This window comes from Balaenoptera borealis (genome assembly GCF_965194805.1).
Source record: "Balaenoptera borealis genome assembly, chromosome: 4".
In the NCBI taxonomy this organism is placed as follows: Eukaryota; Metazoa; Chordata; class Mammalia; order Artiodactyla; family Balaenopteridae; genus Balaenoptera; species Balaenoptera borealis.
The window spans coordinates 12,117,929-12,138,289 of record NC_138861.1 but is presented as its reverse complement, the minus strand read 5'-3'; the positions used below and the strand labels follow the sequence as shown (position 1 = coordinate 12,138,289).

At 32.1% G+C, this 20,361-nt stretch overlaps 1 protein-coding gene across 10 annotated transcripts in view; it reads right to left on the bottom strand.

The window, feature by feature from the left end:
- The window catches only part of CCSER1 (coiled-coil serine rich protein 1), a 1,297,084-nt gene that overhangs the window by 560,690 nt on the left and 716,033 nt on the right, over window positions 1–20,361 (bottom strand). For 4 of the 10 annotated variants that reach the window (XM_082391655.1, XM_082391657.1, XM_082391658.1 and 1 more), the window contains one exon: window positions 9,431–11,744. The exons of the other annotated variants lie outside the window; for them this stretch is intronic. In XM_082391655.1, the coding sequence (XP_082247781.1) occupies window positions 11,685–11,744 (60 nt within the window). In that variant the 3' untranslated portion in view covers window positions 9,431–11,684. Of the gene's footprint in view, window positions 1–9,430; window positions 11,745–20,361 lie in introns of those variants that run through there. 10 annotated transcript variants of the gene reach the window in all.

The window sequence follows — 20,361 nt, the reverse complement described above, 5'->3', positions numbered from 1 at the left end:
AACCAATCCCCTGCCTTCTAGAAGCACCCATTGTAATAACCAATCATTATAAACAGTAAACAACGTCCTCACTTTCACTTTTAAGTCACCCTGTTACATCATGCCCCTAAGCTTCATATTAGTCTTCGATTTTGAAGGCATCCAGTTTGCAAATTGCTCTTACATGCACAATAACCTCTTACTAAACACTCAATGATTTGGTGGTTTTCTTTTTTCTATTTCTGCTTTTATGATATTTCTAATGCATAAAAATTGCTTAAGAATGTCAATCTATATTTTAAAACAGAAAATTAATTACTGACAAACATTAGGGATTAGTATCTTTCCATAAGGGATTAATATCTTTCCATAATTTGTATATTTAAAAATTCTATTGATACAATTCAAAACTGTGACAGGAATACATAGAACGATAATACTTCTAGTATTTACAAATTTTCTTTTCATCTTGTATGATATAAATATAAACAAGTATAAATGTGAATAAAATATTGAGAATACAAAATATATATTCCTAACATTTTGATTAATGCTCTTTCAACTTACATAATTATTTTCTATATTCTAATATGAATTTGGAAAAGATAAGTCTAAAATAGTGAGAATCCTAATTTCATATATATACAAATATATATCATTATTATATTTAGACTAAAGCTAAAGTAAATGATAGCTTTGGTAATGCAAACTACCATACTAATATAATGAATGTTGACCTAACTATTTTACTTACAGTACAAATAGCTTGATTCAATTAGTATATTGGAATCAACAAATTAATTATAGACTGGAAGGAAATAATACCAAGGATTTCACTTTATATTCAAACAGTAAAAAGAAGGCATGCAGAGCAATGTAGCTTGATTTGTTTACAAATTAAAGTTTCAATAGATAATTTTCTCATTAAAGAAAAATGTATATTGTGTATTGTGGGAATTGAAGGTGATTGTCTTTTGCATCATAAAAGTTGAAAATATAATACATGACTTAGGAGATAATTTGGTAAGGCTTTAACATTAAATGAGAGAGGAAAAAATTAAAGGAAACCTATTTGTTTCAGTTGATGCAAATTATCTCTTTCTGAATCAAGTATAGCATATTGTTTGGGAACAAGAAACTCATTTTTGTTCATACATTTAAAATATTATACTTGTCACTTATAATCTCTAGAGATACTTCCAGAGGAAAAATGTGCTTAATGATAAGGTTTAAGGAGGTAAATGACTAAAAAATGTTGGTGGAATAGCACTGTCACTATGAATTATTCTGACTAGTACACTAATGATACTTAGAATCAAGTAGCCCAGAAAAAAACTCTCTATTATAGATATGGGTATGATCATTTATTTTAAAATAGTTAAAACAAGCTAGAATATTACTGTGGTAACATCAACAAATGCTAGGCAACTCAGTAGATTGATTATAAACAGAAATGTTTTATTAAAAATAGAAATATTTAAAAATCTAGTGAAATGACTGAAATATATCTGAAGAATATGGTACAAGTAATATATGTATGTCATATGTCAAAAATTGAGACAGCATTATATACACACAACATTTTACAGAGGGATATTCACTTACAGAATTAGAAATTTTTGAATTAGGTTTTTCTGAAAACTATGATGGAATCAAATGATGTTTATGTCAGCATACTTACAAAATAGTAATTTTCACATTTTAATTAAAACCAGCTTATTTCAGAGAAAAGAAGAAAGATGTAATAGTAGTCATTGGTGCTGTGTGCCAGTTTTTCATGGTTTTCCCACTTCTGGGCATATGACTGATTTGTCCTCCCTGTCCTTTGGATTTTATTAGCTGTGACTATACAACTTAATTTACTTTGACCAATGAAACGTGAGAAGTGTCATATGACATTCCTGAGTGGAAGTTTAAGACCCATTGTGCAATTTATGACACTCTTTCTCTCATAGGCTGCAACATAACAGATGAAGATTGTTCCATCAACCTGAGTCTTACAGTGAGGGCGGAGAGCTATCTGTTGGCCAGCAATAGACATGAGCAATAAAGAAACAAATAAAAGATACTGAAGTCACTAAAATTTGGAATTGTTTCTGCAGCATAGCCATGGATTCAGTTTATTGCATTCTATTGGGGGCACCATATAGTGAAGTGATGAGGGGGTGAATTCTGGAATCAAGGCAACTTGGATTCATAACCCAGCTCTCTCACCACTCGTATGATATCACTTTGGGAATTTTACATCACCTTGCTGTGCCATAATGTCCTCCTCTGTAAAATGAGAATAATAGAATCTATCTTGTTTTTGTTTAAGATTACATGAGACAACACATAAAGCATTTAGAATATTGCTTGGCACACAGTAGCACCTAATAAATATTAGCCATTATTCTCTCCACTGGGGACTACAGTACCTTTCATTTGCTTATGTTTATAATACTAGTATGATTATTCATAATTATAATTGCTCTGAAAAAAAATAATAAACAAAGACCAGTAAACAGCAAGTTTATCAGATTTTAAAGTACTGATCTTTGTTTATGGAACCTAGAAGAAATGGATAAATTTCTAGAAACATACAATCTTCCAAGACTGAATCAGGAAGAAGTAGCTAATCTGAACAGATAAATCATTAGTAGTGAAATTAAATTAGTAATCACAAAACTCCCAACAAATAAAAGTCCAGGACTGAATGGCTTCACAGGGTAATTATACCAAGCATATAAAGAAGAGCTAATACCTATCCTTCTCAAATTATTCCAAAAAACTGAAGATAAGGGAATACTCCCAAATTCATTCCATGAGACCATTACCCAGACAACAAACTGATACCAAAACCAGACAAACATTAAAAAAAAAAAAAGAAAATTATAGGCCAATATCTCTAATGAATACAGATGCAAAAATCCTCAAAAAAGTGTTAGCAAACTGAATTCAACAATATATAAAAAGGATCATGCACCATGATCAAGTGGGATTTACCCCAGGGATGCAAGGATAGTTCAATATCCAAAAATCAATCAATGTGATACACTACATTAACAAAGGAAGAATAAAAATCACAAGATCATTGCAATAGATGCATAAAAAATTGATAACATTAAACATTTATTCATGATAAAAACTCTTATCAAAGTTGGTACAGAGAGAACATACCTCAACATAAAAAAAGCCATATATGACAAACCCACAGCTAACATCATACTTAATGGTGAAAAGCAAATCTTTTCCTTTAAAATCAGGAGCAAAACAAAAATGCCTACTCCCGCCACTTTCACTTATATAGTATTGAAAGTCCCAGCCACAGCAATCAGCCAAGGGAAAAAAAAAAAAAAAAAAAAATTAAGAGGCAACCAAATTGTAAGGTAAGAAGTAAAATTGTCACTAACTGTAGATGGCCTCATACTGTATGATGTCATTAGGGTTTTCTAAAACCCTAATGTCTCCACTGAAAAACTATTAGAACAAATGAATTCAGTAAAGTTGCAGGATATAAAATTAATATACAGAAATCTGTTGCTTTTCTATACACTAAAAATGAACTATCAGAAAGAAAAAGCAAGAGAACAATCCTGCTTAAAATTGAATCAAAAAGAACAAAATACCTAGGAATAAACTTAACCAAGGAGGTGAAGGACCTATACTTTGTAAATCTTAAAGCACTGATGAAGGAAACTGAAGATGATGTAAAGAAATGGAAATATATCCCATGTTCATGGATTAGAAGGATTATGATTATTAAAACAGCCATACTACCCAAAGCAAGATACAGATTTAGTGCAATCTCTATCAAAATATTCATGACATTTTTCACAGGACTAGAACAAATAATACTAAAATTTATATGAAACCACAAATAACCCCAAACTACAAAAGCAATCTTGACAAAAAAGAACAAAGCTGGAGGCATCATGCTCGTGGACTTCATACTATACTACAGAGCTACAGAAATCAAAACAGTATGGTACTGGCACAGAAACAGACACATAGATCCATGGAACAGAATACAGAGCCCAGAAATAAACCCACACACCTACAGTCAATTAGTCTACAGCAAAGGAGGCAAAAGTACACAATGGAGAAAAGACAGTCTTGCTAATAAGTGACGCTGGGAAAACTGGGCAGCTGCATGTAAAAGAACAAAAGTAGAACAGTTTCTCATACCGTATACAAAAAAAACTGAAAGTGGATTAAAGACCTAACTATGAACCAGAAATCATAAAACTCCTAAAAGAAAACATAGGCAGAACACTCTTTGATATAAATCACAGCAATATTTTCTTGGATCTGTCTCCTAAAGTAAACAAAAGCAAAAATAAACAAATAGGCCTAATTAAACTTAAAAATGTTTTGCACAGCAAAGGAAACCATGGACAAAATAGAAAGACAACCTACTGAATGGGAGAAAATACTTGCAAATGATGACCAATAAGGGATTAATATGAAAAATACATAAGCAACTCATACAACTTAATACCAAAAAAAAAAAAACAATAAAAATAGGCAGAAGACCTGAATAGACATTTTTACAGAGAAGACATACAGATGACCAATAGGTAATGAAAATGAAAAATGCTCAACATTACTAATCATCAGAGAAATGCAAATGAAAACCACAATGAGCTATCATCTCATACCAGCTAGAATGGCATCTTCAAAAAAACCCACAAATAACAAATGTTGGTGAGATGTGGAGAAAAGGGAACCCTAGTACACTGTGGGTGGGAATGTAAATTAGTGCAGCCAACATGGATGTATAGAGGTTCCTCAAGAAACTAAAAATAGAACTACCATATTTTACAGCAATTCCACTCCTGGGTATATATCCAAAGAAAACGAAAACACTATTCAAAAAGATGCATACATTCCAAAGTTCACAGAAGCGTTATTTACAATAGCCAAGACATGAAAGCAACCTAAATGTCCATCAGCAGATGAATCAATAAAGAATATGTGATACATATATATATATATATATATATATATATATATATATATATACACACAATGGAATATTACTCAGCTATAAAAATGAAATTTTATCATTTGCAACAACATGGATGGACCTGTAGGGTGTATGTTAGTGAAATAAGTCAGACAGAGAAAGACAAATACCGTATGATATCACTTATATGTGGAATCTAAAAAAAAAAAACCAGTGAATATAACAAAAAAGAAACAGACTTACAGATACAGAGAACAAACTAGTGGTTACCAGTGGGGAGAGGGAAGGGGAAGGGGCAAGATAAGGGTAAGGGATTAAAAGCTACAAACTACTACGTATAGCTTGTAAGCTACAAGGATATATTGGACAGGGAATACAGCCAATATTTGGCAGTAATTTTAAATGGAGTTTATCCTGTAAAGCATTGAATCAGTATGGTGTACACTTCAAATTAAGATAACATTGTAAATCAGCTATACTTCAATTAAAAAATAAAAAAAAATAATAAAGTGCAGGCTCTAGATCCAGAGGGCCTATGCTTAAACACAGCCTACTAACTTTCTAGTAATGTAATTTGGTGCAAATTTCTTCTCTATATTTCAGCTTTCTTGCTTGCAAAATGGTGTCATGTAACAGTAGCTCCCTCATAGGCTTTTGTGAAGAATTAATACTTAAAACATGTAAAGCCTTTAAGACAGCACTTGACACATAGTAAAATAAAAAAAATGGTAGCCATAATTAAAGGGCAGAATGATTTAGAGTAGAATTTAATTATGCCTGGAGAATCCTGGGAATATGGAACTCGGTTTCCTCTTCATGTGAACAAGTTAAGAGAAAAGAAACAGCTCTATAGGTTAGGGGATTGATGTGAGTAAAGGCACTAAGACTTGGTAGAAACAACACAGTCTGTTTGTGGAACAGCAGGAGAACGGATAAATCAGGCTGCAGATATTGGATTTTTTTCTTATATGTGTTTTCTCTTATGAGAATTTTTCTAGTGTACTTTTTATATATACCAAATGGATGAAAATACAAAAGAACAGAGATTTTACATAAAAAACCCACATCCCAAATATCTTAAAACTAGACATTTTATATTCAATAAAATACATACTGAGGTATATAGCATCACTGAAAGAAGAAAACAAAGAATTTACTCTATTCCAATTAGTTGAATGGATTATCGTTCCAACAGGGGTAATTTTGTATAAATAGCAAATGGAAACAAAGAATAAAACAAGTATTTATAACTTTAAATATGACATATAAATTTAAATAAACTGACCATCTCTTATGTGGTATATTACAGCATACATCAATTAACAAAAACTTTATTTTAAGGAATTTTAATTTTTTCCCCCAATTGAAGCACATATATCTTGACTTTCAAAAACTGTAATTCACGAAAGCTTGCCTTAAGTGAAAAATAAAGGGAAACAAAGATAATCTTCAGGAAAAGCAATCTCCTGACTCTTGCCTCAAACTGTTTTGAAACATTGAAAACAAAGAACAGAAACCCGAAACAAGTGCAATTTTGGTCAGATAAACTTTCTATACGGTCTTTTCCTTTCAATTAAAGAGAAATGAAAAATCCAGGATACTGGGTTTATCATTCCACTCCAATACAATATCACTTTCAGAATCAACTGTGGAAATGGAGCAGGTGAGGAGGGGGAGTTAAAGCAACTGGTTTTTCTCCAGGGGAAGTAAAAGAAGGGAGGTAACCTCTTCTAACCTTGCCAACATAAAAACTAGATCTCCAGGAAAATAAACTAGTAATAGCTGCTGGAAGGAGGGTCCTTATCAATGGAAATTATAACAGTATGCCCCTGGTTAATGATTGATTTGAGTAAATAAACTTAGAATCTTTATGAACATGGCTCCCTGAAGAATGTCATATTGTTGGGATATAAAATGAAGATACTTCATGAATGAAACATTTCTCCCACTGTGTGAGGTAACCCCACAAAATCTCACTTGGAAATCTGATCTCTTAGTTTGAATCAGAAAGTGGATTCCAAAGTGGGATAAAAGAACTGGGAGAGCTGTCCCCAACCTGGCAGACCTCTTCCCTCTTTCACTGGAGCATGATGGCCAGTACCTTTGAAATGATTAGTATAAGCTTGATATTGGCTAAGATCTATGATTTGTGTGAGTCTTATTTGATCATCTGATCCTTTGTGCTCGCTCACCAGATATTGCATATTCTTTTTCATTAAAAACTAGCAATAAATTTCCAATGTATACATCACATTCTACTACAAGATGCTTTTCACTTTTAAAAATCAAACTAATTAAAAAAAAGTTTTTTGGGGCTTCTAAAGGTTACACTATGATAAAAAGCATTAGAAAAACAATATAGAGTATGGGTTTATGCATATATAATTTTTTACTTATGTTGTATTTGCATTACTAAAACAGAAAAGTTAGATTTTCAGAGATTAGTCATTAATTTTCAAGATCCTATTCTTCAAATTCATGTGGCTACAACCAAAATGGCAGTATGATGATAAAGATCTCCAAAAAATCATAAAGTTGTATAAAAATTGTACTAGTAATATAAATTAAACCCTGAATCTACATTAACACAGTAACTTCTTAAAACATATATAAACCATGATTCAGAGAAAATTAAAATCCGTGTAGCATATTTATTGCCAAATAAAGTTACTTGTTCTTTCAAGTTTACTCTGGTATTCTTAGTGGAAAAAAAGGTACATATAAATCTCTTTCCAGGTCAAAAATCTTGCCAACTTTATGAAGAAGAAATCTTCCATGAAGAGTCTGAGTAAAAAGGCATGACATTTATTCACTCTCCCTGGTCATTATATTCAAAATGTATTAATACATAAGGCTTCCAGACTATTTATCAAAGTTTAAGCTACTGGCTATTCTACTTTATAGGGCTGAGGGAACACTTCTTTCATCTTTTAAGTCTTATATATATATTTTAAATTGGAAGCTTAAAAAAAAAATCTAAACTAAATCTTAAGGGGAAGTATGCAACAATCATTTTACCCTTGCTTTGTTGTTTTTCTCCATCAGAATCCACTTTGCATTTACATTTGTCATTGCTCTTTCCCTTTCTTTCCTAGGAATACTCATGCTACTGCATCAAATTTCCTCCTCTTTAAAAAAGGAAATTGATAAGAAGATAATTTAAAATAAGGGTTTCCTTATTTCATATATGTGTATGTGTATACAATCTGACCATGATGTTTATAAATTAAGGATGCAACAAATAGTTTTCAGGTATTAGGAACATTTACCAGAAAATATTTTATTATCATTTGATCCTCCTGTTCATCAACCTCCTATATGTATATCAATATACAGCATTCAAAGAGGAGAAAAGAAAAGCAGAGAAAAGTTTTCACAAAATAGAGTTAAAAGAACACCCAATAAATATACTCAAGATGTTTGGTTTGTAGTAAAAAAAAAAAAAATAAAGTAAGAAAAGTGCTAACATCTCTTATTTTTTCTCCATTTTACAGCCTATCCTACTCTACTCCACTGTAATTAATGGTATAAATGTATTATGCAAATTTAGATATCCAACAGACATCACTTGGAAGGCATGGGAAATTCTAACAGTTCTTAATGCTTATTAATATCAAGAGTAACAGTTCTTTTCAATGGAGGATATGTATGTCAATCTATCATTGACATGTGGACTTGTGTCCACTACATACATCAAATGAAACTGATGTGTTTGAAAATATGTTAGTATTAGTTTTTTCTTTAAACGTGCCAGCATATCATAATGGCGATTACTGTTGCCCCAAAAAGCACCAAGACAAAGATTTCTTTTAGAAAAAGTGATTAGATGTAAGAAATTAAGATATGATAGAACTGTGTTTAGAGAGTCCTGTGTGAACATATAGGCACAAAACACAAAATCATGAAAAGCATCCTGTTGTTAAATTTGGACTTTCCTGCCTCTAGCAGCAAGTTAAATATGGAAAAGTACATTTTGTTTTCTAAATAAACAAATATTTAAAACAATATCAAATTTAGGTAATTATGAAAAATAGCAATTTTGTAAAGTTTAGCAAGGAAGTTTTTATGTGTGCCATAATAAAAATCACATGTGCATAGTAACATATACTTACTTTAGAGTCTTCACTAAAAAATCATTTAAAACACAGCTATATGTCATAAATCTAACCAAGAATGATAAGTGACTTATATTTAAAAATATTATAAATAAGAACATTTAACATGCATACATTTCATGAAATGAAATGAAAAATTAAATTTTCAAAATGATTCAAGATATAAATAAAATATGTGTTAATAACTGTTAAAACATCTAGCAAAACTGTCCCTGGTTTTCCTTCTAAGCACTTCTTTATATTTGAAAAAATAATTCTTAATATTATAAAATAAATTCCTTAGCTCATGTATTATACATCTTAGACAGGTATTCACATAGTAAATCTATATCATCACCATTAAGCCTAGACTATAATGCAGATTTAAGATAAACTCAACCTTTAATAATATATAATGCATGTATAATATACAAGCGTGTATATATTTGCATATGTAATCCATGTATAATCTGTATTGAATTTTGCAATCACGCAGTCCACCAGTATTCTGAAATCAGGAAAACAAAACAAAATCCTGACTTTTGATCTGAAACACCTACAGCAAAATCTAGAACTTTAATGTCTGTTAGAAAAGTTACATGAACTTGAGAAAGTCACTCAACCTCTTCAAATTCCACTTTACTTATTTGGAAAATAAATATAATTAAGCTTGTTCATCTCTTATTTTTAGTTAATTATTGTCAGGGTACTTCAGACAGATATGGAGGCATAATAGTATAGCATAATGCTCCTTTCATCAATAAATACTGATGTTGCACTATTTGCAGCTGTCAGATATACTTTTATGCTTCTTGCTACTTCTCTGAGAAACAATCATCAACCTCAGTTTTGTTACACCTTGGAATACAGTGCAGTAATTATAATGGTTCTTGCACATTTTTCTAAAAACTAACCATGCCATTAATTCCTATTTTTAATTCACGTTTAATGTAATCGAAGAAATGTAAAACATTTTAATAGTTAAACGGACAAACTACATAATAAACATTTCTGGAGAGTCTGAATATATTTCACCATGAAGTAAAATTATTAACCTAGAAACATGTTCATTGATGTATATTCAGCACAATCCCATTAAAAAAGAAAAATTACATGAAAGAATAAAAAAAAAAAAGGGTTTCTGAGGAAGCAGCCTGAAATGTCTTACTGGTGTTAAAGAGCAATCATAAAATGGTAGCTTTTCAGGTTAGGTGGCTTTTTTGTCTGTATTGACAATTTTTGCTACATTGCTTTTGAGGAAAGAAGTACCTTTCTTTATTGACTTAATCTACTTGTTAATACATTTCTTTTTTCCCTTGCATCCTAGTCAAAATATCTTTAATTGAATTCTTTCTTCTTCTTCAAAATGATATTGACCATTCAAGCTGATAAAAATCTTTATCAGAGGAGTGCTTTATTGAAGGTAATAGAATTTCTTACATTATCTACATTTAAGGGTTTCAAATGTTAAAATAAGACAATAAATAGAAAGAGATAAGAACAGAATAAAAGAATAAACTCTAGAAAACTGTTAGGGAAACAAAAACGTTTTTCGTATCTTGAATCATAAAAGGATGTTTTAAGCAGCAAAGTCAACAAGGACACATACAATGTTTTCAAGTAAATAAATATATTTACAGTTTTATTTTAATACCATGGCTTAAGCCCATTTGATCATGCATATTATATGTTACATAATAATTCAAATAATTTAAGAAATTTTATAGCATATTTCTAAATGTTACCATCATTAACCATGATTATTTCATTTCCTGTTTAAAAAATATAGGGAATTCAGTAAAACCTGCTTTCCTCTCCTTAGCTCTATAGCTCTTCTGTTGTCCTGCACCACAACACTGAGACATCCTTTGGGTTGTCACTTATCCTTGCAATAAACTACAACACTCAAGAGTGCCTTGTTGCTACCCAGTCATTTGATAATTAAAGTGAGCTATTAGAGAAAGGTAATAAACAAGGACACACAGAAATCAGGCAGTGATGCCAAGCCCAGGAGACAGGTTTTTTTTTTTTTTATGACACATTCAACAAACTTCCCTCAATATGAGGTCAATAGCCAAAAAACTTTCTTCACTTATTTAGAGATAGAAGTAAGTTTTTTACTTTCTACAGTTAGAATAAGACTCTTCATGATTTATTTCGTTTGAAGACATACTGCTTTCATCTTTTGATCTCAATGCAAGGGAAAAACCAGAGGTAACTTAGTTCTTCGGTAAGAACTGTCACACTAGGATGGGGGAAACTAGAAGCACTGTTTTGAAACTTACTTAATGTGCATAGAATATATGGTGAAATTAAACAGATTATAACCAGAGAGACAAATGACATGGATGAGAAGGTTGAACAAAAAATATGTACTGCCAAGTGGAATATTACACTTCAGAATAGCTGCATATAGAGACAATTTAAAAATAAGTCTATTTTTGTTTTAAAAATACAATAAGGTAGGAATATGTTAGCTTAATCTACATCCATTAATATTTTATGCAATTGTGTACAAATGCAAAAAGTGTGAAATATCTGGAATGGAAACATTTCTGTATTACATACTCTGAGAAATAGCTAACACATGAAATAATGGAAAACTGATTTCATATTTAGCATGTCAGATTTGTGATACATTTCTTATCAAATAATGATTTAACCTAGGTTGAAATATGTACTGGTTTAAATAAAACTTCAGTGCATGTAGGATTCCACAGGGCCTTGAAAAGAAGAAAACAAAAATAAACAAATGAATGACATCAAATTAATAAAATGAAATGAAATTTTACTTAATATGAAGATGTAAAATGTTTAAACACAAATTAAAAAAACACAGACCAACACACCAACATAAGTCTATTCTACTTATGACTTTCTAAGTAAAAATTGCTATTAAAACTTAATAAAAATATTTATATTAGTAGTGTTTCCAGGCTCCCAACTTCCAATTAAATACTTATTACCAAAAGCAAGGTGAAGGAGTGAAGACCAATTAGCAAAATTTTATTTCTCTGGTTTTGTAAGTGGAGTAAAAAAATGAGTTTTCCTCAACTTTTTATGTATTCTTCATTTCCAAAAAACTAAATGATTAAAGGTAAGTCCATCTGGCTCTCCTTTTGGTAAACCATCCTGAACACAAAGCTCCAAAAGAATTTTCAATCTATTGCAATTATTATTATTTTGAAATCTCTATACTTTATTGCAGTTTTATGTGACAGGAAATTAAAACATTTCAAAATACTTCACCTTTAAAAAAAAGGAACTGCTTGTCCAGGTAATGTGCATAAAAAGAAATATAGGATCCAAGAAGTACAGAATATGGCAGCTGCCTCCAAGGCATGTAGAATTCGGTTGGAGAGATAGAAATGAATATAGAAAATATGAGCCATACTACAAGACAGTAAGTTCTATGTCAATACATAGGAACTATATATGTCAACATATAGAACTGATAACAATATCTAGTACTGACAACTACAGGATAGGTTATATAGGACCAGTAACTGCTGAAATTGTTCTACAGAAAGAAAGATCACTACCAGGTTGAGTGGCCAAATCAAATGGGAGTGGAGCTGGGCCTAAAAAGAGAGATACATCATAGGGGAGGCGCATTCTAAATAAAACAGTTAGAAACAAAACAAACAAACCTAAACACTAAACAACAACGGAGATAAGAAATAGCAATTTGTGTTGAAGCAGCTTAAGTGGAATAAAAGGTTTATGTTTGGGAACACTTAGAGCTAAAATTGCATAAGTAGGGAAGGATGTAATTTTAGCAGCTATGACACTGGTTTGAGGAATGTGGATTTTATCCTTTAAGCCTTAGTGAGCCATTAAGAGAGAGTTTTAAAGTAGAAATACAACACAGTGTAAGCTGTGTGTTTGTGTTTATTTCTTTTAGATTTATCTGTGGTGCATATATAGATTAGATATATAGATGAGAATGTGTAGAGACTTTAAGTAGGAAGCCAGGACCAAAACGAATGTGAGTCAGTCCTAAAGCAGCAAGCAGTACTGAAAGGTGACTGTTCTTCATAATCTGATTTTTCCTGTTAAGAGGCTTGTTCCAGTTTTGCGAACAGCTGACCCATCACTCAGGTTACAGCTCAAAAGCAACATCCTCAGGTCTTCCATGATGAGTCCTTTCTAGACACAAGTATTCCTACTTCACCTGACATCATCTCTTAATCTCATCTTTCTGCTTATTTACATCATGGCCCTCATCACTGTGTGTAATTCTCTTACCAATTTCTTCATTTCTAATTGATTTTCTGTCCTCATCCACTAGAATATGAGGTTCATGAAGAAAGAAAACTTGTCTATTTCTTGTTCACTGCTACAATCTCAGTGCCTGGAATACCTTTCTTTACTTTTATTTAAAAAATGACTGTATAAATGAAAAAGGGTATAATATCTTGCGATGAAAGGAAACTCAGGGCTATACTTGTATGTTGTACACAGAAGAGCATACGTATTGGCCAACCAAACGTTCTTTTAAAAAAAAAAAAGCCTTCAGAATCATTAAGGCTAACAAACATTTAATAGATACTCAGTGTTTGGTTACCTGTTTCCCAAATACTAGTTGAATGAATGTAAAAAGACAGAGGAAATAAATTTTAGAAATCTAGAATCTGTGTTCCTGAGTATTTTATGACTCCTGACATTCATCTTTTTAATAAAGCTCTAATACAGATCCACCTTTTAATATTTTAAAAAGTGTTAGTAAAAATGAAGGGAATAATATAATAGATTGAGTATGTTCAGAGACACAAATGTCATAAAGTATACGATCCTAACATTTCTCTTACTATGAAAGTTTATAATATTCTAATACTTGTCATGTAGTGAGGACAAAAAGCCCCAATACTTCTCTGTCCTTTTTAGCTAGTATAACACGAAGCAGGGGAGGGGAAATTACCAGGAAATATTAAAGCTCAACTAATGAGAATAAATGGTTCCCCTTAACTAGTCTGTAGAGACAACAGTAATTTGAAAAATAGGGTACTTTTTTATGATTAACCACTCTGGGGATATTGATATTGTAATGGCTTTACACCTTCATTGTTTCACTTATTAATATAGTCTAGAGATTATTCCATTCCAGAACATTAAGGTTTCCTCTTTTTTGCAGAGGGAGGGGGCTCTATAGCCCCCATTTTGTGAATGAGCCATTATACTAAACAGTCCCCTATTGGTGGAAATTCTGTGTTGTTTTCATCTTTAGCTATTACACATAATGCCCATAAAGGAAAACCTTATAGAAATGTTATTTGGTATATAGGAATGTGTATGTTCTGGGTCAATTTCTAGAGAGAGTATCGCTAGATGGAGAATAAAACCATGTACAATTTTGTTCGATTTTTCAAAATTTCTCTCAATACAAAATTGTAATAGCATATGACAATGCCATTCTTTAAAAGGAAAATTCTTGAGAAAAGTAAAAAATGTTTAAAAGGTCACATGATTGAATGATATTCAGTCATTTAAACTATGAAGTAAAAATTTATTAATATTACAGCACAATAATATCCATTTTAAATGCCCAAAATATGTAAACACATGTATGTTTATATACATGTAATATATTTATAGATATACTATAGATTCAGTGTTTGTATGTTTATTTTAACATAATAAAAATCAAAACGGAGGGAAAAACTTTTAAAAGAGTAGAAAGTAATATATACACTCACACCAAGTAATTTTTGTCTTACAGTGACAAAAGGCCCAATAGTGAGTCATTACTAATGCTCCCTCAAAGAAGAAAAAGTAATCCTTTCAAACTAGAGTTTGTAGCAACTTTCCCATAAATTAAGAAGACTTTTAAGTAGCATTTTTGGAGCAAATATGAAGTGTTTCTTATAATCTTAAAATTTGAAAAACACTGTATTTCTAATTCTAGTCTCAGGCTAAAAAAATGAACAATTCATCAATTTTTAGGTTATACTTTTCTAATTCAAGAAAATACTGAACTTGTTTAGAGTGGTTTTCTTTTTGAAAATTACTCTGTATTAGACTAACCCTTAGACAAATTTTCCTCTAATTTGATGGAGTAAATCCAAATCTGTAAGTCCACTTATAAGCACAAAGCTCATAAAGTAATGACAAATCTGAAGTAATTCTGATATGTAAACAACTATGACTCTTTAAGCACTCTGAAATGCAAATTACACTTTCTGGTATAAATTTTCTCTATAGTAATTCAGCTATATACATGTAAAATTCTAACCACCATCTTAAAAATGTGGCATCACATAAGAGTGTAATTTTCTGATATTCTTACTTTATAGAGCATGACATTAATGTTACATGCGGCTCTTTTTTAGGAAACTTTCTGTAACACATTACTCTGAAAATTCCAATTCCTTTGCCTATTTGGTATGAAGCCAAATATTTATGGAAGTTTTTTTTTTCTTTACCTCTCTACAGTTATTTATAAGTTATTAAAACACTTTACATCTTTATTTTGAAACACTAATAATCCAATATTTTAATGTTTTTTCCCTAAAATGATTACTACTTCTTTTATTGGCAGACGATATAAGCTAGTGAAGGCAAACAGAATTAACCACCCCAAAATATGTCTCTTTGGCATAAAAATTACACTGAGTTAATTATTTTTAAGAAACTGCAGACACAGAAGAAGCTCTCAAAAGTGACTAAAGTTACCCTTTGTAAGAGATATTTACTTTTATAAGGGTAACCTCCATTTGTAAGAGTGTCTCCCTCTCTGTACCAGGCAGCGGAGGATGACTAAATCTCTAGAAACTCTTGTCAGTGGAGAAGGCACGGACTTAAATCTAACAACCTTACCCTTGTTTACTGTGTTTTTCCTGGTAACCTCCCATAACTGGCTTCCCCACTGCCCAACACCTTTCTTTTGTCTCTAGCTGGAGATGGTATTTAAAGTGTTGGCTTGGCCATTTCAGGGAGTTAATGTATACAGGAGATATACATGGTATTAAATTTTTGTTTTTCTCCTGTTAATGTGTTTCATTACAGTGGAGACTCAGTCAAGAACCTAGACAGAGAGCGGGAAAATTATTTTTCTACCCCTACAGTTTGGAGACCCATGATGGGGCTTGTTGAGGCACCATACTTGCTCTGGAGTCTGCAGATGGGATTCTGGAAAACTGACAGAAGCTGGCTAAGGGTAATAATTCTTACCAAAGGCAGATCTCCTGGATCTGTCTCTCTATAGTGCCTGGTTCAGAGAGGAAGATAAGCATTTCTTGTCCCTTCCTTTCCAAATTTAGATTAAAGGGAGAAAATACCTGCGTGAATTAGTTTCTTGGGTATAGCAACTTTGGTAAAGATTTTTTTTATGAGTACTCTTGTTTTATATTGATCCACTTTCCTCCCAGAGAGATAGTAATTGTTTGCTTTTATGTCTGTCTTTTCTGTCATTTGTTATAAGGAGGAGAACCATAGCCTAGAGAGGTTTTCCTTCTATCTTATTCTATGCCTTAAAAGCTTGGCCTTGTAGCCAGTGAGAATATTCTCCCTGGAATCCACCAGTCAGAAGATGCACGTGTCGGCATGCATCTAGTGGACAGCCCAATAGCAGCATTTTCATTGTCCCCCACCCCGCCCCGCCAACAGCTGCCAGGGGAGTTTGTCATAGGGGTCCCAGTCCATAGGGGGCCTTTGACATCTCAAATTTCATTGTCTCTTTAATGCTGGAAAAGTCCCATTCTAGTAGCACCTGCCTGGTGTCACAGATTAGCGGGTCTGTAACTGAATACATCACACATTCTCACGGAAAACCGGAGACACCATTTTCACTACACCATTCTTACCACTTGTGACAATGAAGGTCTTTGTTTTCTTAGGCTAACTTTGGGAGTGAATTTTCAGGATCTTGTGATGGCTGCAGCTTTTACACACTCTTTTGGGATGCCTCTTGCATCTATGGTTAAGCCACAAAAAGCCTTATTGGTGGTTTGAGTTGCTATTGAGATATATAAGATCCTACTTGTCAATGGCCAGATGATGAATCCTTTGAATTGGAAAAACCTCTATACTTGAAAAATTTTTAGAGAGCTCTCATTCTAACAATTGTCTTTTTGGTACCTATGGACAGACCAGATTGAAAAGAGGACACTAAGAATTGAAATGGCTTGCCTTACAGACTCCTTTGACAAGATGAAGTTACAAAGCCTCATTAACCACAACTTTCAGAAGATACCATCAAATTTAGAGAACAGTTAGAAGGATCCGTGGACATCCACAGTCACATTCACAGGAACCCTAATTGGTAGCTAAACGGTGTTCTTCCCACCCATGATTGTACTGGACTTATCAGATAAACCAGATGGCCTCTTGGGAAAACCCCCTCGCTGAAGAAACAGATGACCAGAATTTCTCCCAGGCCCTCCTACAAATAATCAGGAAGTGGATCAGCTAGAGGCTGATGTTCAGGTGCTGATTGAAACAATAGCAGAGGCTTCTCCCCCTTAAGGTTAATTGGTTTAAGGTTGAACTGTACACTCAAGAAAAAAAAAAAGGAGAGCACTGTAAAGCCTTTGTTGAATGCTTTATATAGATTTTACAAAGGCATACTGCATTAAACCCTAAAGCTCCAGAATATAGACATCTTGATTTCCATCTTAGTTGGAAATCTTCTACCTGATACAAAGCAAATTGAAAATAATGTAGTTGAATGGGCAGGTCAGTCCCTTGATATAATTTAGGCTACAACCAAATTCTTTGAGGAATTAGAAACAACTTTGTTTTTCAAATCTTTGCAAAACCAGAGTTGCAGCTCTAGAAACAATTCAAAGTCCACCTATCCTTTTTACCCATGCCACCAAAGGTCCCCTATTCATCTCAAAATGCTTGCAAAAGGATCAGGACATTGGAAACAGTACTATCCTGCACCTAAGAAAAATAAGGAAAGTTTAAATAGTAATTATTCCCGGCCTCCGATAATATGCAAATATACTTCCAAACTCCATTTTGGAGAAAACTTGGATACTTTCTCTGTGTTTTTGAAATGTAAATTTTCTACCCCATCTTAAAAATTTTCTACCCCATCTTCTCTAGGACCTAAGAACCACTCCTTGAAATGTAAACTTTAGGGAGATGTTTCTCATCCGAAAGAGAAAAAAGGAGTTATTTGGAAAATGGGCAAATGAAAAATTCCAAGTCTCTTCTTTCACAAATACTAGCAGGAAAAAGGAAAAAAGAATCTTTACCCATCTTAGTGGACAAACTTCCAGAAACACAATTTGGACCCAACTGTTTTCTTATAAACTAGTAAGTGTCTTATAAACTAGTCAGGTTTATAGTCAACTAATATTGTACCTGACTCATAGCTAAAATTTTAAAATGAAAGCTATAAGATATATATTTGTATCTGTATGTTTACAAATGTCTATATATGTATGTTGTAGATGTGTCGTATTTTTCTACCTCCAGATGTTATTGCTAAAATTAATCTGTAAAAGAGCTCTATTTAATTGACTTAAAATAAGTGCTTTATAAATTAAGTATTCCTAAAACTCTCAGAAATATAGAAACTAATCCAATTTTTAAAAAATCACAGAATCTTGGATGATCTCCAGTAAATAAAGCTAGTTGAAGTTTGTTGGTTTAATTAAAATAGACATGTCTTCAGTGTCATTAAATATAATGCAGACATCCAACCCTCATTCTACTTCAGTGTACTAGTTGAAGAAAGTTCATATTACCTCTGTTAACAAAATTTGTAAACAAGAAAAATAGTTTAGGATGATGGCTGACTTTGCCAAATATCTCACAAAGTTTTCATGAGTAGTTTAAACATAATTGCTGAGAACAAGTGATTTAAAAAGGATAAGAGTTTTTAGGTGAATGTTTCAGCAATAATTATGTATTATGGTACATCTATTTAAATAGTTTCCCAAATCCTTTTCGTAACTTCAATCCTTAGAATTCTGCTGAGTTAAGTGATAGAAATTTATCAAATATCTAGATTATTTCCAAATAAGATAAAATATTAAACATGAATTATTGAACATAAGCTTATCTACTTTTGGCTTCCTATTATAGAGGAACTAATTACATTTGGGCTTGTTAGTAAACATTTCTTGTGCCACGTCAAAAGACTTTACTATTAAAAAGAGCACATGCTTCTAAAATTATAAAATGTATTATTAATTTGCCAATGTAAAGAATGCTGTAGTAACATACAGTCTATAATTGCTTACTTTTTAGTTTTCACTATAAATTAAAGTTCATAAGCGTTAAAAATTCTAAGTAATGTGATTAAAACTACTAGAAACAGTAAGGGAAACAACTGCAAGGAAAGTAAAATGTGTTTTTGGCTAAGCAAATGTATGAGGTATGAAATTCCTAGAAATCTGATCTATACTGGTATAAAGTAATTCTATTTATTATCTTAAAATGTATGTCAGACACATAACCAAATTTCCTTGTCAATTGCATTGTTATGCACTCATGTCGGATCTTTAACAGTAGCTATTTTTAAATATTTGTCATTTACAGACAGTTATTATTTTACTTTCATGCTTTTGCAAAAGTGCTTAATCTTCAAGGAAATTCATGAAAAGGGCTCTAACAAGCACTCTAGAATACAAAGTCCTGATAACTTTAAGATCATGGAACCCAACTAGGTAAGAATTGCCAGAAATAATGCAAGAACTAGATTAATGAAGAGTGAGATTTAATAACATGGGAATGAATGAAGTGATGAGGATGAATATAATTTTTATGACTTTTTGTTTGAAACATTGCTGGTTCTTTAATGTTTTTTTTTTCTAGACTTAAGGAAACCTTTTTCTTTTCTCTTGAGCTAAGTATGAATTAAAGCAATTTGGCAAAGTATGACTTTGTGAATAAAGATGAAACAATTACTTTTTCTCCCTAGCTGATCCCTCCAGAATACAGAAACTCTAAGTATTTTTATACTTATTTGCATAAATTCAGTAAGACTCTGTTCTTATAAGAGGACAAAACTGGAAACACTGGCTATATTGCCAAGGCTTTGACTGGAATGTCATATTTGAGAATGTGCCTAGAATCAGATGACCACATAACTTTAAGAAACTAAGCTTGATTTTATGAAGCCAATAATGTCCCTTAGAAAAATAGCCTGGTACCTTGCTTACAGGGTTTTCCAGCAACCTTCCCAGGTGAACAAGGAAGTTCAACTTTCTGGCAGGTACAGGAACCTCAAGATATTTTTACACCTTGAGAAGAGATATATATATATATAGGTTTTGCAGGCAAAGTCTGATGGCAACTTTTTGGCTTGGCTTCCTAGCCTTGAGGCTTTTAAAGGTTCAATCTGTGATTCTTTATGAAGTTCTAGCAAAGCAGATTTAAAAAGAACCT